Below are 27406 nucleotides of genomic sequence, written 5' to 3'. Positions count from 1 at the left end.
GAGCTGGATTGGGACAGCAGTCTACATATTGATGCCTAAATTAAAATACCCCTCTGACTTACCCCACTTCTCTTGATACTGAAAGGCAACCTCCTTGGTATCTCTCGATTCTGTGTCCCTGACACGTGTCATTTCCTCCACGTGTGTGGACAGAAATTGTGGGATGTCATCTGGCTGTGCTAGGAGTGTTGCTCTGGAGATGCACTCCAGCAAGCTTTTTACTCCATATGGTGTGGAATTATGAGCAGTCATCTTTGATAGTAATAACTGTGCTTTCCTGAAGACAACTTGTGGAAATGTGACCTGGAAATGTCGGCAGAATGTCTGGTTTGTTCTACAAGAACAATTCCTTTCTCATGTCATATATAGAGGGAAGATTCTGTTCTATTCAACTGATTCAATATTCCACAAACATGCACACACACACACACCCACACACACACAACAGGATTTGTCAGCATGCAATTGCCTGAATATTTTATTCACAGTATTGGCAGTGGATGTATTATTGTGCACATATACAGAAAATAGCACTTACATACTTTAAACTACACCCAGGAAAATAACAGAAGAACATAACATTAATCCACAACATGGTGACAAAAATATTACAAATCCTTTGCATGTGAAATCAACTTAAAATAGATGAAGGTAGATAAAAAATGCTTCCCTCTTGAGAGAAGCTGATCTGCATTATATAATTGTGATCTCTGACCTCTCTTTGACTGGTCATGGCTGATACCTGCCCCTAAATATAGCATCTGTTTCCAGCTGTTCTGCAGGTGCATGAATTTTATGGTTAATAGTTTCCATACCATTAATAGATGTAAGATTTACAGACTGTTTGAACTTCATATATTATGGTTTGCAAACATTATGTCAATTAAATAAAATATAATATTCTTCTTTTTGTTATTGTCCCTCTCTTCTGTTAAACACTTTGTAACTACTGTTTTCTAACTTAACTGTTGTATGGTTTGCTAAGGTGCCAGAATGGCTGTTGAAGACACTGGTAATTCAATGTTTTGGTGAAATTGAATAGATGTTCAAAAATACATTAAACATAGGTTTACCCAATTAATATGAATTACTTGTTTTCATCAGAACAGAACTAAATATATCTCTCAGTAAGGTGAATTGCGGTTATTTGGTTGAGCCCGTTATTCTTTACTCTAATAGGGGGAAGCTGAAACATGACATCCCCTTATTGCCTTCAGGTGCTGTCGGAAATAAATAGTACTTCTAAGCAGATACCAACTGAGATGGTAAATAGTAGCCTAGGGATTCACAAGATTTCAGTTCTGTCATGTGCTTTTTAAACCAACAGATAAACACACATCAGTGTAGTCGACTTTGTGTGTCATTTATGTGATTATTTCAGTTTCTACCACCCCCTGCTGTAGTTTTTGTTTAATGCAATAAAAGCAACAAAAAAAACAAAAAAAAACCCACACGTACACGCGTACAAAAATCAAAAACAAAAACACTGGTTTACATTTACATCATATAAACCCTCACCAGAAGCCGGTTTCTATTTTTTAAGTTAATACTCGATGAATCGCGGAGGTGTGACTCCCGAAAGTCGGAGGTTACGAGGAGCTCAAAAGGCAGCATCAGCTGGGTTCAAACCAGATGGAGGCTGGGCGACGGGCTGCTCTGCCTTCTGCTGTTGCTGAGCTACTGCTGCTTAATAACACAGGGACTGTACACAGAGCAGTACAACGCCGGCCACTGCTAGAGGAAAGATAACGATACCCGGGAGGTAACGCCTGCCATGAGTTAGGAGAGTCGGCACAGGAGCATATTTGTTAGCTGTTAAATGAAGTTTGACAGGCTAACGTCAGGTTTAGCCATCTTCAAGGAGCTAATTAGCTCCAGTGTTGGCTGCGAGTGCTGCCACTAGCTGCTAGCAGTGGTAAGGCTGTGTGTTTCCACGATGACAGCCTGTGAGAGCCGCTAGCCTTCGGAAGAAGCCTGTGAGTTAACGTTACATCTCTGCGGTCTGTTTTCGCGAAGTAACCTGACAGACGCACGATGGCTTTTTTGCTATTTAATTAGCCATTTTGTGATAGCAATGCGTACTACACTGATTCAGAATAACGTTAGCTCGCCGGCGTCGGATTATTGCACCCTGTGGTACAACTGTGCCCTGCCCGGCAGCGTGTCGTGTAGCCTTCCGCATAATGAGTGATCATTATGTAAAAGTTAAGGTTCAACTCGAGCAAATGAAGTCGTTTGGCGAGGATGCAGAGAAGGAGGGTGTGGACGCCGAGGAGCAGCTTGCAGTGTCCTCTCCCCCGGCTTCCGTCTCACCGGACCCTTCCAGCCTCACCACAACTGGCCGAGATGCGTCCAACACCTCCATCACTGGTAAACAGAGGGGTAAAGGTCGCAGTAAGGTGGGGAAAGATGACAAGAACTCCTGTGGCAAACACGTCCCGGATCTGTCCTTGCACGGCTCTGTGATTTCTCCCCATGTCGGGAGGAACTTGAACAGACCGGGGCATGAGCGGACGCTGCACATCAAAGGGACTGGGAAGATCCTGCAGGGCAAGTCGGAGAATAACGGGAACTGTGTGACCATCCATTCATCCAAAAACATTCAAGAAGCACGCCACGAGGACGGATTCAAACTTGCGAGGAAGAGAAGACCAGTGACGGTGGATACCGCAAAAGCCAAAACCTCGTTGGAGGCACTGAAGTTAAGCATCAAGCAGCTGAAGTGGAAAGAGGTGTGCTACATGAGGTTTTTGTTGTTGTTGTTGTTGTTGTTGTTGTTGTTGTTGTTTTGCTGTTTGTCTTATAGAAATGCTATCAACACACGTTTGTATTCACATGAAGCAGCAGGGGATCTGAGCAGCAGTGCACAGCTTGATCCAGAGAGGATCCGTGGCAGCAGCTGCTTAGTGCTCCAGTGTTTCATTGGGATTAGGCATTGGCCACAAGTGTGTGTGTGTGTGTGTGTGTGTGTGTAGAACCTCTGTCTTACTGTTTGTTTTAATGTCTGTAGCCTTTTTGTTGAGTTGAACACAGTGACTTTAGTCATTCAGGGGGAACTAAAACCCACGTGTGATGGCTCGTGATGGCACAATCTTTTTTTTTTTTTTGATATGAGCATAAGCTTCATGTACGTATGTGGGCCACTGACTGCTGTAGACATTATTGGGCTTCACTAAAGTGTTTTCTTTTTGACTGATTCGTTTTTTTTTTTAGCTTTCCTCTTCAAGTTGACACAGGCCAGTGTGATGAACCGGGTTTGGGTCGGAGAGGTCAGCCTGCAGTGTCTCTCTGCATAGAAAGGACTAGAAGTAAAGGCCATCAGTGCAAACGAACTGCAGTGTTCGAGGTTATGAATCGACGCAGAAGTACTGTAACCGGAGATAACTGTTCCTATCTCAGGTTACTGGGCATTTAACAGTCAGTAAATGGCGGAGAAGCCATTAAACATGACTGTAATGGACAATTAAGACAGGATTAAAATCAATCTATTAATAATTCCATCAGCCGGCCTCCACCTGGAAGATGTGTCTGAATAGGGCTTTAGACTGGATTATGTAATAGTTTGCCTTTGTGCTTCTTGTCTTTGTTATTCAAGATCTCAAATGGTGAATTATGAGAGGCCAAAATGGGAATCGCAAAGCTGTATTTTCAGAAATAGGAAATGAGATTTAAGTCTGCTCGTCTCGTGTTTTTGTTAACTTTTAAACGCAAAATTTGCACTCGTGGAGACACTATGTTTAGGCTAATGTTAACACAATAATCTAAACCATGCAAACAGGTTATAAAAACAAAACACTGCATATTTAAAGCTGCAGAACCTCAGCCGTTAGATGACCATTTAATTTATATTATATTACTGATCTGGCAGAAAATAGACAGGAGATCTAATAGTGATAAGGTAAGGGACTGGATTCCCAAATACATGTGGGATTGTTTCTCTGAGCACAATATGTTGATTAATCAGTCCTTCCATTGAAGTGGTATGGACAACTGTCATTAAGCATTAAATGATCATTTATATGGAAATGGATCAGTGTGGTCACTTTCCTGTCTATATCATTTCTGTGAGGACCCTCGGAGCGGGGGAGTTTGTTATGGGCTGATCATGTGGCAAGCTAAAAGTCAAGCTAATCATTAGCACACAAAGTATTCCTGTTAATAGAGATGTAATTTGTTTTAATACTGTATTTGGATTAAACATTTTCTGAATTGGTATTATTAAGTAAATTGTAAACGGAGTAATTTCACCTCCCTTAAGTACTGCCTATAATGTTTTGCATGACTACATATTTATAGTAGAACTGCAGCGATTAGTTAATTATTAAACAGACAAATAATTAAAGGGGAACGTTTTATAATCGGCCATTTTTCAAGCATTGCATAGTTTATTATTGCATTATTGCGTTTATAGTTTAATTTAAGTTTAATCTTTTTGGGTCTCACAAAACATTTCATGATATTACCTCTTGTGCAGTAGAAAGGTTTTCTTTGTTTTCAGTACGCCTATCAAACTGTGAAGAAGTCACTGATTGAAAACCTGGCACATTATTAAGTAGATGACAAGATCACCTGTAACTCCGCCACAACCTGACAATGTCACTTTGCATGGGTACAATTACAGAGGTTTGATGTGTATCAGAGTTGTTCTAAATGAATAGCGACTACTTTTATTCATGAGAGGGCTAATTGATCCACTTCTTATTCCTCCGAGCCACAAACGCCATCTGGTCAGTTTGAATGTGATGCAATTAATACCTGCTATCAGCCATTATTAACATAGTCTCCATTATGCATGAGGAGTAAAGAAGGCCAATGCGGTGAGACAGGTGAAGTAAAGACTCTACTTATCAACGCTGACCACGCAGTGACACTTAAACCCTACCAGGTCTGGTATCGGAAACGGTAGACTCCAGGCCTATACATTACCACGCTTTGTCCTCGTGGTCAACCCCCAACAAAGTCAAGGGCGTTCTAGATCCTGCGACATTTTGAAAGTACCTGTCAGCGTCGTCGAAGGAGCTGAAACTCTAGTAGCCTTGTTCTATTTGTCAATTATGAAATGAACATTGATTGGTGAAAATTTATCAAGTAACACGTAGCAGCAAGTAGGATTAAAACACAGGATACCGGATACAGTTTTAGGTGGTTTATGAGGACGTTTCATTGACTGATGAGTTGGTTTTAAGGTCCGTTTACACCCAAATTACTACGTCCCTACATCTGCAGTATTTTCTGGCCCCAGAGACAGCTGTCAACTGACTTTCAGCATATGGCATTCTCTTAAACAGTGGGAAATGATTATCCTTAAGCTCCTCTAATCCAATAGAGTGTTAGTCCTCTTTGAGGTAGAGAGAGAATGGCAGGCCTGAGGGTCTGAGTGACAATTCCAGAAAATGAGACTAATAACCGTGCATTTAATCACAGGGTTGGTATTTTGATTAGAATCCTACAGACTAAGCTGACATGTTGAATTAAACCACATTCATTTTAAAATCCCTGCCACCTAGAGGCGGAACCTTGTAGTTGTATCATGGAAATAATAACATGTATAACTCAAATTATAAATACTGTTTACTAGCTGGGCTTCAGTATAAGTATTTTCATTTTACAAAGTGGCTCAGAAACCGAAGTTAGCCCACACATGATGAAGTCCCCAACAATGGGTTGTAAGTGTCTGTCTCTCCATACATACACAAGATGGCTATTTTGGGCTCTAGAAACTGCTCAAATTAATTTGATCTCCTTCCCTGATGCAGTTAAGCGGTTATACGCTGGCATTTGTGTGGCAGTATTTATAGCAGCTCCTGGCTGTCGAGCAGGGTTTCCCTGTTTCACACGCTCACATGCTAACTTATTAATGAGATGCAACTCTGAGATATATCCTGAAGCTGGGCAGTGAGGTGAGTCACATGAGAGTAGAATTTAAGAGTGGTGACAATATCCTGCTGACCTTCCAACGCGGCCTGATATTGAGTCCTGATGTAATACAGTTAAAGATAGACTCCATGACGGGCTCAGTGCTGATGTTTTGAAACTCGGGTGTGACACAAAGCTGTGTCACGTTGAGTTATATTAACCACGAGCTAGGTGGAGGTCAGGAAGTGCATCTTTAAAATAAATTATTCAGAAATGTTTCACCAGGCTATAGTGTCCGCAGATCATTTAAACGATAAAGAGAAGGCCTCCCCGCACAGGTAAAAAACATCTAGTAACAGACCTCAGCAGCTGATTAAATCTGTCCAGTTTCCCAGTTACTGAAAAGCAGATTGTGCTTTGATGCAGAGAAGTGAAACGCAGCAGCGTGTGGGAGACATTATTTATTATCGGAAGCTGTCTTAATAGATGTTTATGCACTGTCAGGAGTCCAAACGCTGCTTGAAGTTGAAAAGCTGAATGTTTTCATGGAGTGGAGTTTAGTTTGTGTTCTGTACATCACACTATGATTGTAATATCCTGTTCTTTTGACTTCATTGTAACAACACATTTGGCGCATAATATGTAGTTTGCAGTGTGTAAGTGTGGGAAGGAGTCGAGGTATAGAAGACAAAAACGGTGCTTTCTGCCAGTACGATTTCCTGGCTCTCTAAATCCTTTTATAGTATCACTTCCTCTCTTCTTTTCTCAGTTCATCACTACAGAACACGCACTGCCTCCCATCTTTAGGCAAGATTATCCCTGCACTGGGATTACCAGAAGGACAAACACCTTACCAATGTCCTGAATCATACTAACAGATTAAGCTAATTAATGTTCTTTTTATTTTTTGTGTGCTGTTCTCTCTCCTCTTTTTTCAGTTTCCTCTGGGAAGACGGGCAGCCTGTGATATCTACTGGCATGGCGTTTCCTTCCATGACAATGAAAATATAGTCTCAGGGCAGGTGAACAAGTTCCCAGGTAATTCACCGCTTCTGCCTCTCTCCTCTGCTGTAACCTTCTGTTCTTCTATGTAAAGCACCCTGCACTCAATGCTACTGCACTACCTGTAAGTGGAGTGATGGCTTTATTTCAGCTCACTAGTTCATTTCTACTCACTATTCTGTAATCACCACAGAAGGGATTTAGTTAAAGCCTCGCTGATCCTTATTGCTCCAATGCTGACCTTTTCATGCCATGACAATAATCATTACTTTAGAGACTCTAGAGATTATTGTATTGCTGAAAAATGTACATCCAAATTTACATCACTGGAGTCTTCTGGCTGGCATTTATCTTACACTATGATACCTGTGTTATGTCCTGTCTGTTTGCCTTTTCAACATGGACAATCCTTCTATAGATTGTATTTTTTGTTTTGTATTTCCTTTAAAGACTGCTGTTAAAGTGCATTTTTTTTATATGTTACATGTCAGAGTCTTCTGCATTCATTGTACCTCTGACACAGCGCTTTGTGCATTGCAGGAATGATTGAAATGCTGAGGAAGATCAACATGAGTCGGGCAGTGCGCACCATGCAGGAGTTGTTTCCAGAAGAGTACGACTTCTATCCCCGTTCCTGGATCCTGCCCGAGGAGTACCAGCAGTTTTCCACACAGGTATGGGTGCATAATGTCATAACAAAAACGTCGGGTGTGATACATGGAGATGTTCTTTGGATTGAGGTTGTACTTCTTTCCAGTGAAAAATTGATACTGTATGTTGAAGTAGAAGTCTTGTTCAACAAGATGAGAAAAGATTAGACGTGCAAACTATTTTATGAAGGGTTTTAAGATTTATTTAAGCTTGTAAACTGATGTTGGAAATTTCTTTTACAAGAGAATCCTGGCCAAAATGCAGACAAAAAAATAAAAAAACCATGCAACAGATTAAACAGCAGTAAAGCATAATTAAATACTAAGAGGGCTTTTTCTTTTGCAGACTATTCTGCAAAAGAAAAGTGGCCGGAGCTGAAAACATTAAGGCATCCTTTCCCATCTCTTCTCTTATAGCTGGGACAGACAGCAGATTATATCTTGTGATCGGAGATAAAGATTGCTTTGATAAATTCCCAGAAGGGCTTTATAAATAAAAGTATACTTGAGCGACTCGACGTCTGGAAAGAGAGGGGCCAGAAAGCTCTGATAAAGTAAAGTCACAGTGTTTCTTCTTGCCTTGCTTCTTCTGAATTTGGCAAAAGTTGTTCATATTTCAGCAAGAAACTACCAGTATACAGATGTCTTCACACTGCCAGTGCTCTTGTCTCTGTCCACCATTATAGCTGCTTACCATACTACATTGCAACAGCAGTGCTCTCTTCTTCATAATATGACTGTTTAATTCTTGTCACGCGCTTGCTTCACTGCTCAATTTCCTCGAGGGAAAAGACAGAGTGTAACACATTTATGAATTTTACCCTTTATGGTCATCTGACACCCCTTACCACATGGTTGAATCCAGAAGGATTGTCTTGTAAAGGCAATACAGTATTTAGCAAGTGTAGATAAGTGTAGAGAGACAGAGTTATGAAAACAATACTGGAAGAATGAGCAATCCATCAGCTGCTTTTCCCTAGTGGACTACAATGTTCAAGCATGTCACAACCAGTTACGTTCACAAGTGTGACGTTCACCGAAAACCAGCCATAAATGTACTGACACTAAAAGCATTTACCTAGATTTGTGTGTTTGTGTTTATCAATTTAGGAGTAACACTGATGAGAAGGAAAGAACTGTTATAATGTATTTTGTTATCAATGTTCTTCCTCCATGCCATTTTGGAAAGAAGCTACAGATTTGTATTAGTCAGTGTGGCATGTACTTACTCTGCAACATTCAGATTTGTAATCATATATAATTACAGAAATGTACTGTCTCCACCACAGCAAACAGTTTTTGGCAGCCGCTTCCTGTTAACAGCAGTACTATTAGCATGGGGATTTCAGTTTTTATCTGAATTGGTGATATACTGTAATAGCATGGACAGATGGCCTGTAGTTCTGTTCGAAGGAAATCATGTTTAGCAACCATATATTATGTCCAGCAGGGGGCACCAGAATATCACTATTATAATTCCAGTTTAGTTGAGTTTAGAGCAGATTTAGAGAAGTTCTTCCCTCTAGAAAGAGTTTTACACAAATCTTAGGCTTTTGTTCAAAATGGTCTGTATGTTACAACTTCAAGGCTTAGGCATTACACCGTATAGGACTGGCCTTTGACTTACTGCATATATAATATATGCTGTATGATGATAACATTTCTGAGGAACTCTGAAGACCATAAAAAACACTTGACTAAACAGACTAATTTAAAGATGTATATTTTATTTACCTTCAAGATAGAGATGATAAATAAGGGTATTTATTTAACACTATTGCCCAGTAATGGACTCTTTAAGGGTTCGTAATGGTAGCCACACTTCATTAATGTCCATGATTTCTTGGGTTAATTTTTCCTTCAGAAAGTTGTTCTTCTTTCTTGGCAACTTGTTTCTACTGTAAACTATAACAAAACGACAACATAAAAATGAATTATAAAGAAAGTCTTAATTGACTTTATTTCTTAATCTAAGTAGGAGTTCAGTTATAGCCATGCAACTAACTTCATTAACTGATTTATTTGTAAGAAGAAGACGGAAGATGATCATTAAATGAATGTATGAAACCTGTGTGAATCAAGTGTTACTAATAATGGTCTTTGGTCCTTTCTCTGCTGTAGATTCGCATGGTGAAGGAGAACGATGCCACACTGAATCCCACTTTCATTGTGAAGCCAGATGGGGGCTCTCAGGGGGACGGCATCTACCTCATCCGTGACCCTAGTGACCTAAAGCTCATGCCGGGTTCACAGGCCAAACAGGCTGTAGTCCAGGAGTACATCCATAAGCCGTTACTCATCGACAAGCTCAAGTTCGATATCCGCCTCTACGTGCTGATAAAGTCCATGGAGCCATTGGAGATCTACATTGCCAAGGAAGGCCTGACACGCTTTTGCACCGAGCCCTACCAGGTAGTAATGGCGCTAATGATGCCAGCAGGTTTACTGTTAAGCCTTTAATTTTCTTTGGTGCCATGAAACATGTACTTACACTTTATATACAGATAATTAAGGTCACTCTTACTGTGATTGTGTAGGAACCAAGCCAGAAGAACCTAAGCCATGTCTTCATGCACCTGACGAACTACTCCCTCAACGTCCACAGCGGTAACTTTGTGCACTCAGACAGCCAGAGCACAGGCAGCAAGCGCACTCTCTCCAGCGTGCTGTACAGGCTGGCAGCTAAAGGCGTAGACATCAAGAAGGTGTGGTCGGACATCATCGCTCTTGTCATCAAGACTGTCATCGCTGTGGTGCCAGAACTTAAAGTTTACTATCAGGCTGATATACCGCCTGGCAAACCAGGACCCACTTGCTTCCAGGTGGGTAGTGGGGGGTCTTAGGAGTATTCTTCACAGAGGTAAAGATTAAATGCAAATAATAATTTATTGTTTGATTCATTCAGGTACTGTACATGGTTAAAATATTGCTATTTTGTTGGCAGCTAAACCAATAACTTCTGGTTGAATCCAATACAAATAAATAACATTTTAGATATAGATAGGAGGTTTTTGGTACACCACTAGTTTACAGTCTACTTTATTCTAAAATAGTATGTAATTAAGGATATGTTTGTGTCTCAGATATTAGGTTTTGACATCCTGCTGATGAAGAACCTGAAGCCAGTATTACTGGAGGTCAACTCTAACCCCAGTATGAGAATAGAACATGAACAGGAAGTAAGAGTGACGCTCAGCATCAGTTTTGCCATCATATTAGCATTATTATGCACTCTCATGTAATAAATGTCTGTGTTTTGTTTCAGGTGGCACCAGGAGTTTTTGAATACGTTCCTAGTCCTGTTGACGAAGAGGTCAAAGTGAGTGTGATCAGGGACACTCTGCGCCTTATGGATCCTGGCAACAAGAAACCTTCAATGTAAACACACACATTTACACACACACACACACAAGCACAGCGAACACACAGTTTGAAGTTGTAGTTCTTACTTCCCCGCTCTTTATCTGCTGGTCTTAAGAGTCAATTTTTAAGGGCAGGATATCTTACTCTGCCCTTCCCTCCTCGGAGCCCTGCTCTGCACCACTCAACAGCTCCCCATAAGCCTGTTAAATGGAAAAATTAAATTCAGTTGAGCCGCAGTTGAAATTCACACATTCGTGCTGTACAAGACTGGTGGCTCAGTCTCTCTGGCTGACTGGCCCTGTGTTGTGCCTGGCAATAAATCTCCTCTACCATTAGGGTTTGGGTTTTTTCCCCGCCTCTCAATATGTTTTTCTTCTATGACAAGAAGATTTACTGTTCCTATTCTACCACCATCTCCATTTCTTGCCTCTATTCCCCTTTCTCTCTGTTACTCCCTCTTTCTCACTCCTCCCCTCACTTCTTTCTTGCCTTCTCCCGAGATTATCTCCTATATCAGATATTTGATCTGCTTAGTTCTGCAACTGAGAGGGATATCTTCTTGGGGATAATACCCACTTAACTATTATAATCATGACCAGTGCCATATTGATATAATGCGCCTATAATATTTTTAATCCTCATTCCTCCTGCATTGCTGGAATCTGCAGAACCACATTTTGTACTTGTCAGTGGATGAATTACACTACAGCACAGTGTAGTAGACACATTTAGCATTCTGTTCGTTTTGACCTGTCTACTGTACTTTAGAGACCCCTAATCCTTTAATCGAATGTCCCTTACACGAATGTCCTGTTTCATGTTGACTTAGATCTCAGGCCCCGTGTTAGTGGGAGTTACTCAAAACCTTTATATCTTTATACATTTATTTCATACAATTATTGAGCTTGAACAATTACTCAAGTAGTCGAAATGTCAAACATTCTCTAGTCCAACCACCTCAATTTGCCCTTCTTCGTCTTAGGTGATAATACATTTATTATCTTTGGGTTTTGGATGTTGTTTAGACAACATAAGGAATTTTGAGGATGTCAGTCTCACATCAGTTTATATGGGTACTGATAAATAACAAAAAGACCCATAACAGAAACAAAAGATATGTTAGGGGTATGTTATAATTCAGAAATAGTGTCAGATCTTGGAATTTTTTTTCTGTTATGTTATTTATATAGAAAAAAAGACTGATATGTCATTATTACTTTTTTTTACAAATATCTATATTGGTGTCAGCCAAAATCCACTATTGTTATAGTAGCTATGAAAGTGACAATTTGTTGCAACTTACTTTTATAAAATAATATTTGTTGTTTTGTCAAAATGTATCTTTTAGTTCATTAGCTTTTTAGTTCTAACATAACAGATAAAAAGTTGACCTTATATACAGTGATTTGTCAATTATTTCAAATCATCAGTCTCATTTAACTGTGTACATACCACCATGTATTTCCCTGTTCTATTCTAGACACACACAGACACTCAATCTCCACATTTTAAGCCTCCTAAAGCCAATTAAGTAGTGGAAGAATATCTTTATAAAATATCTCTGTGAGAGAGTATTTACAGTTTGCAGTCATGTGGTGAAAAGAGGCAGAAGTCCAGACTGGAACAAGGTGCATTACGGAGGAAACAAGTTCAGTGATCTTTAATACGATATAATTCAGGGTCTATAAAAGTGTAAAACAGCTGAGCTAGTGGGCTGTAGAAGAAACAGTGACACTGACAAGGACGGGGTTTATGATGTGAGAGAAGTTATAGACACTAAACAGTATTTTCGTGTAGTCTCATGTATCTTTACATTTGCAGGAATATACCATGGCACTAAACAGGGTGGAAGTGTTAATAAAGTTATAAACTTAATGGAGAGATAAAACACCTATTTCAGCAGTTATATTATTAGAGAGCAGTAATGACAACAAATATTACTAAATGACAGTAATGACATTAGTGCAAGTACCAGCAGCCTAAGGTAATAGGGTGCAGGTGTATGAGGTGTGATTAGGGATTTGGGATGCTGATGATAAATCAGTCCTCAGCTATTAAATGATTATTGATTAACAGTAATAAAAATGTTGCTAATCAGTGATTAGGAGATACAAAGTGGACCCAGATGAAAGGTGAAACTAAATCACTGGCTTTTAGCCTTCAACAGTCTACAGTACATTTCTTATCACAAATTAGGACAGTAATATTGTAAAACCTAAGGCCAAAATATTTCTATATGCCATCTATATACATGATAAAATCAAGCCGCAGTAATAATTCTGCTGTTGTTTAGCACGATTGAAAATGTTTGCTTCCCAAACACAAAGATTTATTATTCATGTCAGGTTGTGGTTGCAGGGAAGTGTGTCAGCTTTGCAGATAGAGAGTGATTTTTGCGGTTTAGGGGGTAGATATGCTAATTATGTCCCAACTAGCTAGTGCTAATATTTATTAAATTAGCCATTAGATTGGATATGCTCCGAAAAATGTAATCATCACTGCAGCCAACGATGTGGGTGGAAAATAGGAACTCATTAATCATTCAGTTCCACAGTGTGTTTTTTACGTGTTGACACAGGCACAATAGCAGATGCATCGTACACACGTGTTGGCTGTCTGATGGAAAACACAGGCTTTTGCTACATTGAATTTTATCCATTTTAAATTAAGCCATTTGTGTGTGAGGATGTGCCACTAGCCAGTGGTGGAAGCACACAGATTCTTTACTTAAGTAAAAGTACCAGTACCACAGAGTAAAAAATACTCCTACATTCAAAGTTTTATGTAATTAAAAGTACTAAAGTATCATCAGCAAATGTATGTATGTATGTATGTATGTATGTTAATGAGGTAGGAAAGAAGAAAAAACAAAGTTACTCAAGTCTTTTTTTTTTCCTCCGAACTTTTCTCTAATCTTTGTTTTTATTTGTGAGGTATTGGATATTTTACCTCTGGGGTTTGAACAGTTATTCAAATGAAACAATCTGAGAAGTTTATGAGTTTTTCAGTTCCACCAAAGAGACATTTCCCCTCTAGACATCTGAAATGTGACAAGGGGCCTCATAAGGGGCCACAAGCCAAAAATATTGGAACCACTGCTTTAATCTTTGAGAATATATTGAACTTTATAAGGTTATTATATGATCCTTTATGTATAATCTTGAAGGGATAGTTCAGGTATTTTGAAGTGGGGTTGTATGGGGTACTTATCCATAGTCAGTGTATCACCGACAGTAGATGGTGGTCAACATGTCCCCAGTTTGGAAAGAAAGAAGGAGGAAGCAGGGAACAACACTATCCAAGATCCTCCTAACTGCAGAATGTAAAATAAATAAATATAAAAACATAACAGTAAATACATAAATGAATAAAACTAACACAATTAATGCAAGCTGTTCCAAAAACTGAGAAAGAAACAAACTCTATTGGGCTGATTACAGGAAATAAGCAAGGGAGACAAGAATTGGGTAACATTTGTTCTCAGTTGTTCAGCTGATTTAATTTTTCTTCTGCAAACTTATCACTTACAAGCAGTTTTTGGCAGCATGAACAAAATGTCCGCAACATTGTTACGGGAGGTTAAGTAATTTGTTTACTGCACAGATGGCCTACCAGCAAGAATATACTTGTGTTGTGGTTGCTGACAGCTGTTCAGCAGTGGGATGGATGGGATCCAGTCATTCAGAGCGCAGAGTTTAGACTGAAGTCACCCCCGTACGAATTTGACTCGTCAAGATGAAGTGAAAGGGGTGCGAGAACTGACCAGGCACACAATATAAAGGTACAGCTGAGTTAGAAATGGTGTTGCTAAAAGGAGACAGAGTGAGCCCTTATATAAGAAAGATTAGTAAATATAAAATGGCACAAGGGCGGGGGGCGGCGGGGTAGGGGGCGGATTAGTGGCTTTTTGGAGAAAAGAAAAAGAGGAAGAGATAAATGGGGAATTATGAAGAGGAGAGTGCGATGGTATCAGTGACTCTCAGACATGTACTTCTCGCAGCCAGCTCATTATTCTGGTGTATAATGTCTCTCAGGGTGATTTATGAGCCATTATGAGAGGTGTGAGTGTGGGTGAGAACAAAAAGCTGAAATTCATGGAGCGCATACCTTAAAATAGGGTGCAAGGGACATGATTGCAAAAGCATCATCTGCATAAAAAGAAATAACATGTGCCACTTCTGAGGTGGGTTTGAGTGCAGTCCAAATCAACTATGATTGAACCATGATTCCAAAATGCAGTGTTTTTTAAAGTGAATACCTTTTCTCATTGTGTTCCTGTGGAAGATTTGATTAACATGCTTATAACCCCCATTTTAAACCTGCAATAACAGATTATTTTTTTGCCACTTGAGGGCAGCGACCAACTCCTGAGGAAAATATCTGTCTCTTTATTGGCAAATATTACTATTTGCTATGTTGACCAGCTAGTGGCTAACTGTGGCTTTCTGCTGTGCTAAGAAGGTCGTGTGCTCAGTTTTTTTTTCTTTTTCTGAAAACATTTGCCTGCTGCTTCCGAAAATAGCACTACGAGAGAGGTGATAGTGAACAAAAGTAAAATTGCAGTAAAGAGCTGAAACTGTACATACAGCTCTGTAAAGCCAAGGGGAGCTTTGGGTGATAACTTTCTGTATGTTCATTGCTATGAACCCTTTTCACATTGGCATGTGATACGTTGTTATTAATAAAATATTGATTTTAGCAGCTTTAAGTTTTCTGATTCTTGTGGTTGTGTGGATAGAAACAAGTGAAAAAAAGGCAGGGGAGTTAAATCATTTATACACACAAAATGTTTATTATCTGTGGGAGACTATTTCCTGTGTGTGTGTGTGTTTTGGTATGACTCATGCTCTGAGAAAAGCTCAGGCAATAAATTCAGATTTCTGAAATGAAAAAAAGTGTGCAGACACTTTTGAGTTCTTTTCATTGACACATCTGGCAGCTTTAAATACTTTTGACAGTGTGCAAAAGCTTAGAAAATTTATTCACCAGAAGGCCAGAAATAGCATTTATGCTGGGTAATGACAGCTGAATTAGGCCTCGTCCTCCTTGCATACACTCAACTAACATTTGGCACTGGGCCTCGGTATGTCTTTTTAATAACCTGCCATCCTTTACCTTTTACCCTCTCGCTTCACCTCCATCACTTTCTTCCGTCCGTCTGCTGGGAATGTTTGGAGACATCCCCTTCACTGTCTGTCTGGCTGACAGCTTCTGTTGAAGTTGTGTTGGTTTTTTAGCCGAGCCTTTCCTGTCTAAACAGATGTGGGTGGTGTCCCTCTGGCTGCTGAGGGGTGATTGATTCTATTAAACATTCAGCAGTGCTCTCTCAGTGCCATTCACACTGCTTACTAATTCATAGAGAAAGAGATGGTCTCATAAAAGTCAGCCGTACTGTATCCCCTTGAATGTGCCTTTGTGTCTTTCTCGTTGCCCGCGTGTTTGCACGGGCAAGCGCTGACCGTAAGAGTTGTCCTTAAATGCCCTGCACACCCACGCATGTGTTTTCACTTATTCGTGCTGAAGCGACCTCGGCTCAGGTTGCTGTGATAGTTATTTGAGGTCACTGGACTCGGTGAACTAATGAGAATGACGAAGGTGGAATTGGTACTGGCGCACAGTAACAGGTGCGGCATGGCTAATAGGAGAGGGAGGGAGACAACAGTCAAGCACACACGCACATAAACATGCTGGTGATGGTTTTGCACTATTCTACTCCTTGACAGAAACGCCAAGAAACATAGAGATATGCCAGAAAAAGTCTGCAAACTAGCAAACGTGGACGTAAATAATGAGAAATATTTTAGGAGGAAGAAAATGTGTTTTTTTTTTTAGGCCTTGATGATAGACACAATGCCTTTTGGTTAGAAGCACTGAGTCTAAGCAGGACTAAAAAGAAAGTCCCTTAAGACTTGCGATGCTCAGAGGTGCCCTGTGGAATATCGATGGTAACAGGCAACCGCAACAACCCCCAAAAAACAAGTTTTGTTTACTTTGAACTTTCTCATCAACACTGTGTGTGTGTAGCATTCCAGACTAAAGCCTTTCTTTGAATATTTTTGGAACAAATTTGTACGTGCTTATTTACATGGAACTGCTTTCTTGACCACTTTGATGCCACGGGAGAGTGACAGGCCGAAGCCATTGTCGATGGACTTGTTTTGGCCAGCTTGAGTAACTGACAGAGTGCTTTTATATGTCTGCCTCATCGGCATTCAAAGCACCAAGCAAAATGTCAATAACCATCAACAGTTGCTATGGAACTGGCAATATGGGTCTTTGTCCAAACCAGACTTTCATTGACTATGTTCTATACAGAACAATACAACTGCACAGATCCTCTGTGGATTTCCAGGAGGCATCACCTGGGTATATATTTAGTTTTTATGAGTCACTGCACTTCCTTTGTGGGATTTGTTTTACTTAAGTAACCACACTTGGTGACATGTATCAACTCTTCATAAGAATTCAAAACTGATTTTGAAAGTCTGAATGCAAAACCTGTAGCAGGTAGGTGCGTCTTGCTACTGATGCAGTTAAATGTTGTTGATGTAAGCACAGACAGTAAAAAGACAGTACGGAGGCAGTGAGATGAGCAAGTAAAAAGAGAGTTATTTATCCTTCATACAACATTACTCTTTCCTGTTTCCCCCTGCCAAGCCAGACTGTAAGTGCAGACTCAGGTGAAAAGCTTGGTGCATTGATCTACCTCAGGTGGTTGGCTGTCTGTTACTCAGCTGACAAAAGCTCTCCAGGTTGACCTTATGGTCTTGTGCTTCAGTCCTGTAGGGCTTGAAGGCCATTACTCAGTCCCAATGCTGGATAGCACAAACAGCAGTAAAGGTAGAGACTTTTGTAGTCTTTAAATGTCCAGAGCTGTAGGTTAAATGCTTGGTCAGCTTACTAATACATTTAAAAAATAAATGACTGCTATTGAAATGCCAGCTGGTAAAATGTATAATAATCTGTTGTTTTTGTTTCTGTCCGATCATTTCGTGGCCATAGTTCCCATCCAAGAGGCGGTGGGTTTGAACATGGGGAGGAGATTCCCATGGAGGCGGAGACACAAGAGAGGAGCCAGGATGAGGCCCTGCCCTCGCTGTGTCTGAAGCAAGTCTACCCCAAGTACACCAAACAGTTCAACTACCTGCGGCTGGTGGAGCGAATCGCAGTTCTGTTCATACGCTTCCTCGGGGTCAAGGGCAATATGCGTCTGGGCCCCACTGCCTTCCGAACCTTCATCAGGTACCGGTTTTATTTATTTATTTCATGGGCTCCCCACCAGCTTCTGCCAAAGCAGTTGCTGATCTTCCTGGCCTGCACAAAAGAAGTCCAAAAAAGTCCAAATAACTGATCTACTGATCTATATCAACACAAAACTATCAATGATGTGCCAAACACAGACAAATGACGACTAGTATATACAATATTAGAGCTACATTTAAGCAGAAAACTATCCATAGAATTCATAAAAACTAGGACGACATCAGATAGAAACACGTCAGTCATGTAGTCTGCTTTGAGTACATCTGCATTTGTTTCTTAAAATTAAATGCACTTTTTGATTCTCCAATAGTGTTCGGTAACTTGTACATGTGCCCTGTACATACCTGTAATTAATATCTAGGATTAATTTGTTGTTGTTTATCTGCATACTGAGTGGGATATGTATGTGTTTGACCAGACTACTCTCATAAAGCTGGGCTAATTGAAGTTTATCAGAATCCTTTTTATGTGCAGTGACTGAACAATAATGAATTCATTTCACTTTTCATTACTTTATTTCATGACTGCTGGACTGCTGATTAACTGAAAGTCTCATTCTGCTTCCAATTATCATTGATTTGGATTTAGACATGTTTAAAATCATGCTGTTTTCATTGACCCAGTATTTCAAATAAAGATGAAAATCATACTGACTTTAAATTGCATTCTTGGTCAGTTGCAACATATATAGATCTTCTCTGTATTGGAGCAAAAAGTCTCCTTTATATCTAACTCACAGACATGAACACGTTTCTTGTCCTGCATCTTAACCTGTTGAACGAGCCACAAAACAAACATTCACCAGGGAAAAGTGCCCCGCTAACAGCAATTTGCAGGCTTAATAGCTAATTAGCTGCTCAGTTGCAGCACATTTAACAGCATATAGATCATATAATAATAATAATAAATATTACTTAGGTTCGTTTAGATGCAAGTGTGGTCCTTACTCTTCAATACCACTAACAACACGCTGTCTAGGCATGTTATGTTGGTTTCTGTGCAATTTTCTTGTACTTTCCTGACGGTTCCCCTGCTGGGTCTTAGCCTGCCAGCAGCTGACAATCAATCACCAGAGCCGGCAGCCGGCTGAGACAACCTTTTCTTTCGTTTTAGTAATAAAAACTGTGTACAATACATTTAAAAAAAAAAACATGCTGACATTATTTTTCACTGCAAAAAGGCAAATTTAAACGTTCAGATTGATATGTAAGACTTCCTGATTGTCTTTAGGACCTGCAAACTGAGCAACAGTAACTTCACCATGGCTTCAGTGGACATCCTCTACATAGACATCACCCGTCGTTGGTCAGGGGCAGTGGCTGACTCTAGAGAAGCAGGTAACTCACGCACGTGTTACGCACACACACACACACACACACACACAACAAATGCAAAAACAAAACCCTGACAGAGAAAAAACATGTAGAGGACAAAGAGCCGAGTATCCTTGAGACTCGGAGCAAATAATGTGCTCGCAGATAATTGCATGTCATTCTTTGTCAGATTCCCTCTGACATTGTGCTACCATAATTGAAATGAGCTGAGATCACAATGTGACAGCGAAGAGAGTATCCGACATGAATTATTCAGACATTGCACCTTGCAAGGAATGTTTGTGAGGCGAAGCGGATGGATGGAGATCACATGGACCAGGATGGAAGGGCCTGTACAGAGGAGATTGTGGGCTGAATTTAGAATGAGCTCATACGTATTCAGGGTGACTGAAGTCAGAGTCTGTTATTTCTGCGTATGTGCGTTGGAGGATTTGTGGGGAGCCAAGAGGAGTCATAAAACTCAGATTTCTAAATATTTTTTGGGATATGTGGCAAAGTTTTCAATGGTAAACATGAAGGAATTTATGTAAATGCTGTCTTGATCTATAACAATTTTAATCCACAGCAAGAGACCTACCAACCATGATAGTCCAGGGTAAATTAGCATCTCATTCTTTTTACATACACCATGGGTTCCTTGGTTTTCTGCACGTGTCTTCCTCTTCTAGGTTGAGAATGAAGGAGGCTGCAGTAGGAAATATTAGCGAGAACAGTGGGTAATAAATCAGCTCCTGCTCAACTCATGCTCTCGTTGTTTTTCAGGTATGGGACTACAAGCGTTTGTCGAAGCATTTTTCCACCTGGCAGGTCGCAGGTTCAAATCCCTGGCGATGAGGGAGCAGGTAGCGTCACTGCTGGAGCTGTGCGAAGCTCAGCTGGAGTCCCAGTCGGGCGTCGAGGACAGACGCTCCGTCAGCTGCAGCAGGGCGCTGCCGCGTGCTAACAAGACTCAGACGCTGGGCCTCACCAACCCTCAGCTCAACTCCCCGGCTCCCCTGCGAAGGGCGGCCAGCCAGGACTACCGACTGCATCAGAGACTCAAGCCTCGCACACTCAGGGCCAACGTGGAGAACTGACGAGAGAGTCATCCAACTCCCAAACACTGCCGTTAGCCCTCTCCACAGGAGCAGGGGGGAAATTAGGTATCCTCTGCTGCTCCCGCAAAGGGAGGGTGATGGGAGCAGAGAGAGGGACTAGCTGGACCCCTGCTGGCTGACTTGCAGGAGGACTGTTTTCAGCCTGATTGCTTTTTTTTTTTTTTTCTGAAGGGGAAGATGTCCATGGGAGGGAAGGTGCATTTCTTCCTCCCCTCCTGATGATGTAGTCCAATCAGGGGGAGGATAAGGCTGCTTTTAATATACTTACTGATTCGTACAGGGCAGCTATCTGCTTCCCTTCACCTCTGTCTGGCAACACGTGCACCGAAACAAACTTTCTTTTTCAGGGATAACATTAAGACGCTCCAACTACATTCAGTGCATTTACACACGTTACACATAAATAAAGGGGTGTAAGGGAGTGTCCTCAGTGTGTGTATTATATTCTTGAATTTGCACAACAAGCTCTTTGAACCATTACTTTTGCACAGAAATGGATGTGAGGGTGACTGAGCATTTGTGTGGGCATATTGTGAATGTGTGTGAGCGTGCGTGTATGTACTGTACTTTATTTATTTGTGTTTAGCCCAGTGGTGAAAGCCTATTTACAGCCAGTGGCTCAGCTGTGCATCCTAACTCCGTGAGCCCATTAGTGACGAGTTAAGTGAATAAGTATTCAAAGGGAAAAGGCCACGCCGCCACTTATCCTCTTTCACTTCAGCAGCTATTCCAGTCAGGCAGCCTCAGACCTTCATGCGAACATGTTTTTAGAATGATTACTTTATAACCACACGACTGCCATTGAGAATTAATTATTGCAGAAGTAATCGCATGGCACAAAATGTCACAATTTAGACGGTTTTCTTAAATGTTATTCAGATGGCTTTTTGTGATAAAACCTTATCCGATGTGTGATCACACACAGAAGGACCGCCGCCGGTGGACGCAGAAAGGTCTTAGATCATCGCCGTCGTTTCACATTATTCACACTACAGTTACTCTACTGGATGTTCATCGTTGAATTGTATGTTTTTCTTTTACACTAAGATTATTAAATTGATTTGTCACACGTAGAACAAGAATTAAGCGTGATGTGTTTCACACAAGAACACTCAAACTTAAACACCTGCACTGTGGGCAGCTGTTTAACACATACAGTGAACTAAACATGTTTCTGCTATACATACTGTAGGACTGACATATTTACTGCAGTATGTATCCAACAACAGGAAGTAGATTTATGAGGTTATTGACAGTGATCAGTCACATGAATTAAAAGTTCATTTTTGCTCCTTGAACTGAAAATGTGTGTTTGCCACCGCTGCTGTGATATAGACTGCATTTAAAAAAACAAACTATGTTTGAGCAAATCATGCAAAGGCTAATGTACTGCACTCGTATGTGCACCATTATTGTCCTACCTCGGAGTCATTTCCCCCATGGCCTCATTAAGGGCACCATTTGTCACATCGTTAGGGGATGATATGTCACATAATGGCAGCACTGTTGGCAGTTTGTGCTATTCACATCTCTTTTTTGAACGAGGCTGATAAATGAGCCTGAAATAGCGCCCTTTTTTTTTTCTTTCTATGTTTTAAGACCTTCGATATGTTTCACAGCAACAACCATCTGCCAATGTTGCCTCGACCTTCTGTCGCAGAGGCTGGCTATGGCAGTTGATGCTGCAGCTCTAGTCTTCATCCTTCGTCTTTTTTTTGTGTTGCTGCCCAGTTGTTCAACAGCTGAGATGTCTGGCACCAGTCAAATAGATATATTTTTACCCTTTAGCTTCCCTTGAAATGTTGCACTAGTTTTTAAATGTCAAATACAAATCGCAGTATTACAAAGAAATTTATATTATCATATATTTCTATACATCCAATTACTGGATTATTATTACAGATGTGTTCATATGTAAGCAGCATTTTAGTGTAATTGGTCAAGATTGAGCTATTTTAACTTTACTTTGTGGGGAAAGGCTTGCCTGCCAGTCTGGCAAAGTGGGCAACTTCCACAGGACCTCAGACCCCTTGGGGCCCCAAAAGCATAAAGTTTACAATGTTCGTGTATAATTTGTAAAATAAATTGAAGAACTGGTCGCCTTGTGTCAAAATCTAGTCATAACAAATTAATTTTAATTCTTACTTTTCACATGGTGCATAAATAAAGTTATTTATAGTGATTATTAAACCTGCCTTAAACTAATGGACACACACTGGCACCAGTAGTGTTCCAGTGGAGGAGTACTGGTTGGTTCTGGCCACATAATGAAGGACAGGGATCCAATATGTACTCATTTTTGCCTCACACTGTTGAGTATTATAATTGAACTACACATCATATAATATAAAATGATCATATGCTTTGTATGTAAAAATCTTAAGTTGCATTAACTTGTAACTATACCTGTTAGATGAATAGCAGTAGTGGAGTAAAAAGTACAATATTTGCCTCTGAAATGTAAAGCAGTAAGAGTCAGTCAGGCACAAGTGGTTCAAAATTGTACAAAAGTCAGTACTTTAGTATTTATTGTTAATTTATTTTAATGTAATGAGTTAAACCTGTGCTTACATGAAATCACCTACCTTAATATGCACTTATGCATCCTTTATCCACACTTCCCTTAAAAAATTCTCATAGACTTTCTCAAGACAGGCAAGCCTTTCTATAATACGTTTAATTATGCATAAAACAGATAACGGACAAGTATTTCTTTGGCCTCTTCATTTGGAGTGGATTTAAAGTATGTACTCCATCTTGCCATCAACAAGTGGCTTAATAGGTGGCTGTGTTTGCTAGCCTTTGATACTTTTGAGTCATGGGTGGGAGCGCTGCAGAGTGGCTTGTTTTTATCAGTCTGATGTCCTAAATGCGTGCTTTTCCCTCGGGGGGGCCTGTTCCACTTGGCCAAAGAAATAAGTGTGCCTCACAGGGAGCAATTAACAGCACAGGAGCTTTCATTTAAAATACAAATAATGACAATCTACTGTTAATGAGGTCCACTCTCCCTGTTCGATCACATACTGTGTAATATGAAAGACTTTCATGCTGCATTTCTCCAGCCTTCGAGCTACTTAGAAACAATATGCGAGACATTTTTTGTATAACAATCAGCTCAATTTGCAGCTGCAGTTATTTGGGAGACATTTTGTTACAGAATCCCCTCCATTTTTTGTTGTTAAGGCCATTTCAGGCTTTCTTCTACCCACTGTGGGGAATAACAATCAGGCGGTATGTAGGTCAGGCTCGCTGAGGAGTAGGCACCGCTCAGTCTGTCACATCCCTCCATCATAGCCTCCACTCTGCCTTTGGACCTGGAGTCTGAGCATATGTTCTCTCTAGCTGCTTGTCATCTATCTAGGCCTGCTTGAGTATTTAATGAACACGTGATTCATCTGGCATGCAGTCAAATTAAGCTTCATTTACATTTCATAATAACAAAGCGTCACAGAGAACAACGCGAGCAAGGCTACGAGAGACCGACACAAGAGGATGAGATTTTAAAATAGCTAAATAAAACTTTAATAGGTCTAGTTGCAAATGTACATAAATTGCACAGCCACATTTTGTCAACACAAATTCCTCTGTACATTATTGTTTTGTCACTGTCGTCAAAGGAAGCAGAATCCAGCAAATACTTTATACTTTCAACATACTTACAAAAGTATTTTCTACAAGATAATAGAAAACATACAACATCTTTTACTTTATTTATAGCTTTATATTTTGATTGATCTTTTGTCGGACTGGCTGAACTGTGTGAAGAGTGGGATCGTGGTTTTCTGACTCCGGAAATTCAAACTGAGGTGGGAACATGGATGGGATAAATGAACTGATAGCTAAGAAGTCAAATCAGAAACCAAACATGTTTCTTCTACTTTTTTTTTATATGTACTGATGCGGCATACATGACAGCTTTATATCAGTAACTGTTATTGTAGTACACTACAGTTTAAAGCGAGACGATGCAACTTTTGCTGAACAACTGCCATTGCTAAATGCTAAACGAATATTACACTAAACTACTGCTTTAGCTAAATGCTAAACTGTACTTTACAATGTAGCAACGGTTTAGCATTTAGCTAAGGCTCTAGCTAAAATGAAAAGCTATTGTAACAGTAACAAAAGTGCAGAAGAGTCATAAAGTCAGTGAATTGAATCAGTAATGAGCCTTATACAGCAAAATGTATCTAAAATTGGCAAACATTAGCTAATCTTAGCCACCAAAAGCTACTCGTCATAACAGACTAAGTAAGGCTATAAGGTTAGCATCGACATTTCCCATTGTTTAGCTTGTGTAAATGCTAAACAGTAGAACTATTTACCCAAACAGTAGTTTACCATTTAGCTAAAATGCTACGCTATTGTAACAATAGGACTCGCATAATCAGCGAACTCTATCAGTAATGTGCCTTTTCACAGCAAAATGTACCTAAAATTTGCTAATGTTTGCTAACATTAGCCACCAAAGACTTCTGGTCAAAACAGACCGAGAAGCATTAAGGCATTAAGTTAACAGTAAAACTTCAGAGTGCATTGAATTGAGCAATAGTGTGTATTATTGCCTATAAATTCAACTATTTATTTGTAAAATATAAAATGCATTATTTCTTCTAAAGTAACACAGTCTCGCTTTAATATTTGCAGTTGGAGAATATTGGTTTAGGACTGAAATGCCTGGTGAGATATGATGATTCTCAGATTTTTTTTGCAACCAGAAGATTATCCAGTTTGAGGCTATTTCTTTATCTTCGAACAGGAAAAATTTTTCACGGTTTGTGAATGAGATATACCAAAAATCCCTTTCTGCGGTTTTGTACTTGCCACATTTTTTAACACCTGAAACAGGCGCTGTGCTAAAAAACACAAACAAAAAAATAGCTAATTATAAAACAGTAACCACTGAACGTAAAAGTGCATAGAGCTAGACTGATGAGAAATACAGGATTGTGCTTGTGAATCTCATTGAGACTGGACTCAGCTTGGCCTGAAACCACCAAGGCATCCTCCACAACTTCCCAAGAGTCAAACTCCTACTTAATCAGTTTTTTTGGCTAGTGATATTAAACTCTTAATACAAAAAACAATAGCTTTAACAGGGAGAACACTGACAGGTTAATTTAATTGTATAGTTCTACCCAATGAAGACAGATGACTGACTGAGCTATTTTGTATTTACAATATCCATAATGATACAGCAGAGTTTGAGCACAAGATACATTTACAAAAAGCTCTGTTAACATTAGGTAAAAATAGTGTGAGCATTTTATTTACACTTTCCCAGGCTGTCCAGCCTCTTGATGCACTACGTTATCACATATTCACTGTATATGTCTGCAGCAAGCCATTCTTCATCATCATCATCATCATCATCATCACCTTCCAATTGGCAACAAAAGAAAAAACAAATGGTGGTACTGACGCTACCATCGGCTCTAGGGCGAGGATGAAGCATGCAGAGCCTCACACCTGGATGTATACAGACTGTTACAGGTAAGAAAAAAAAATAAAAATGAATACAAAAATATACAAAACACAGATGCCGAGGTGGTGTTGCGCAATGAGAGTGATGCCGGGAGAGATTAGAAGGACCAAAACCCCCATGTTGAGACCGACTGTCAGTGAGCAACTTCACATTCAGAAGAACGAGGGATGAAGGAGGGTGGAGGCGAGTTGAGAAAAAGAGTAGAGCGATGATGCCACTAAGATTAATAGAGTCACAGTTTGGATGCAGCATACTTCATTACCACTGACAAACAAAGCAGTTAGAGAGAAAATGTTTGTAACTAAGGAGGCCATTATTACAATGGCTCACCAGTCCAGTGTATAGTATGAGGGAGCGTCTTTGAACACATCTCTCAATAGCTCTTGTGCTACTAGAGTGTGGAGACCACCGCACGTGACTCAAGATCAAACCAAAAACTGTGTGTGTGTGTGTGTGTGGGGGGGGGTGTAAAAGTGATCTGTGTCTCTAAGAGCAATGACAAGCACCAGAAGAAGAACTGATCGTCTGACTGTGCAAGTTGTGCGAGCTACGCCGGAGCTTTTTTAGAACCACTGCACAGACGCTTCTCTCCAATGCGGTACGTACTGTATATAAAGGGTGGAGCGAGAGGAGATTTGACGGATGACTGGTGCTGATCACTGCTCCGTGTGGTCTCCTCGTCCAGGGCTCTAAAGCACGCTACACACTACAGTCTTTCATCGGAAGAGAAGAAAAATAAAACTAGATCTCACTCCTAAATAAAGGGCTGCTTTAATATTTGAGATTATCAAATATAGATATAGATATGTGTGTATACTCTATAGAAGAAAAAGAAAGTAATGCATACATCTATATTAAATTTCATTAATATAGTATCACATAGAATTCATTTACTTTAGTTTTCATAATATATTTAAGTGTGTACAATTTATTTTTGTATCCTTTACAAATCCACAGTATTAGTTGTGCCTTTTTTTTTTTTTTTGCAGAAATAGGGGAGCTGTGGGATAAAGTCGAGGTGTGTTCCTTACTTAAGGCGTTTCATGTACCAATAGCTTTTCACAAAGTGCACTACATAGGGATGGAGGAGGGAGGGGGGGGAGGCGGGACGCTCAGGAACACACCCAAGAAGTGAGGGGACATAAAAGGGACGTAAAGAAGATTATTTTGGACTAAAAATATCATTCTTTTTCAGCTCCTATTTGGTTCTTTAGAAATGACTTTAAAATAAAGCACTAGAACGTAATCCTCTCAGGACAACTAAAGTGATAATCCTCAATGCGTGTTATTGTTTTTAAGTGGGTCCACTTGGTCGTCGAGAGGGAGAAGGATAAGAGAGAGAGAAAGAGGAGGAGA

General features: G+C 40.1%; 1 protein-coding gene across 1 annotated transcript; it reads left to right on the top strand.

Moving 5' to 3' along the window:
• Positions 1 to 1636: 1636 nt before the first annotated feature.
• Positions 1637 to 20986, top strand: ttll11 (tubulin tyrosine ligase-like family, member 11). Its single transcript, XM_035668428.1, has 10 exons — positions 1637 to 2732; positions 6795 to 6894; positions 7399 to 7532; positions 9630 to 9920; positions 10046 to 10330; positions 10592 to 10687; positions 10774 to 10886; positions 17874 to 18113; positions 19365 to 19471; positions 20231 to 20986. Exons 1-10 carry the CDS (start codon positions 2184 to 2186, stop codon positions 20542 to 20544), a joined length of 2229 nt encoding a protein of 742 aa, XP_035524321.1. The 5' UTR covers positions 1637 to 2183; the 3' UTR covers positions 20545 to 20986.
• Positions 20987 to 27406: the final 6420 nt, after the last annotated feature.

Source organism: Morone saxatilis, unplaced genomic scaffold, assembly GCF_004916995.1.
Source record: "Morone saxatilis isolate NCDOM2014 unplaced genomic scaffold, NCSU_SB_2.0 Contig21, whole genome shotgun sequence".
In the NCBI taxonomy this organism is placed as follows: Eukaryota; Metazoa; Chordata; class Actinopteri; family Moronidae; genus Morone; species Morone saxatilis.
This window is presented reverse-complemented; position numbering and strand designations above follow the sequence as displayed.

Coding starts and splice junctions, on each gene's coding strand:
- ttll11 (XM_035668428.1), top strand. CDS start 2,184: ATGAGTGATCATTATGTAAAAGTTAAGGTTCAACTCGAGCAAATGAAG. Junction 2,733..6,794: donor AGCAGCTGAAGTGGAAAGAG/GTGTGCTACATG, acceptor CTCTTTTTTCAG/TTTCCTCTGGGAAGACGGGC. Junction 18,114..19,364: donor GCCTTCCGAACCTTCATCAG/GTACCGGTTTTA, acceptor GATTGTCTTTAG/GACCTGCAAACTGAGCAACA.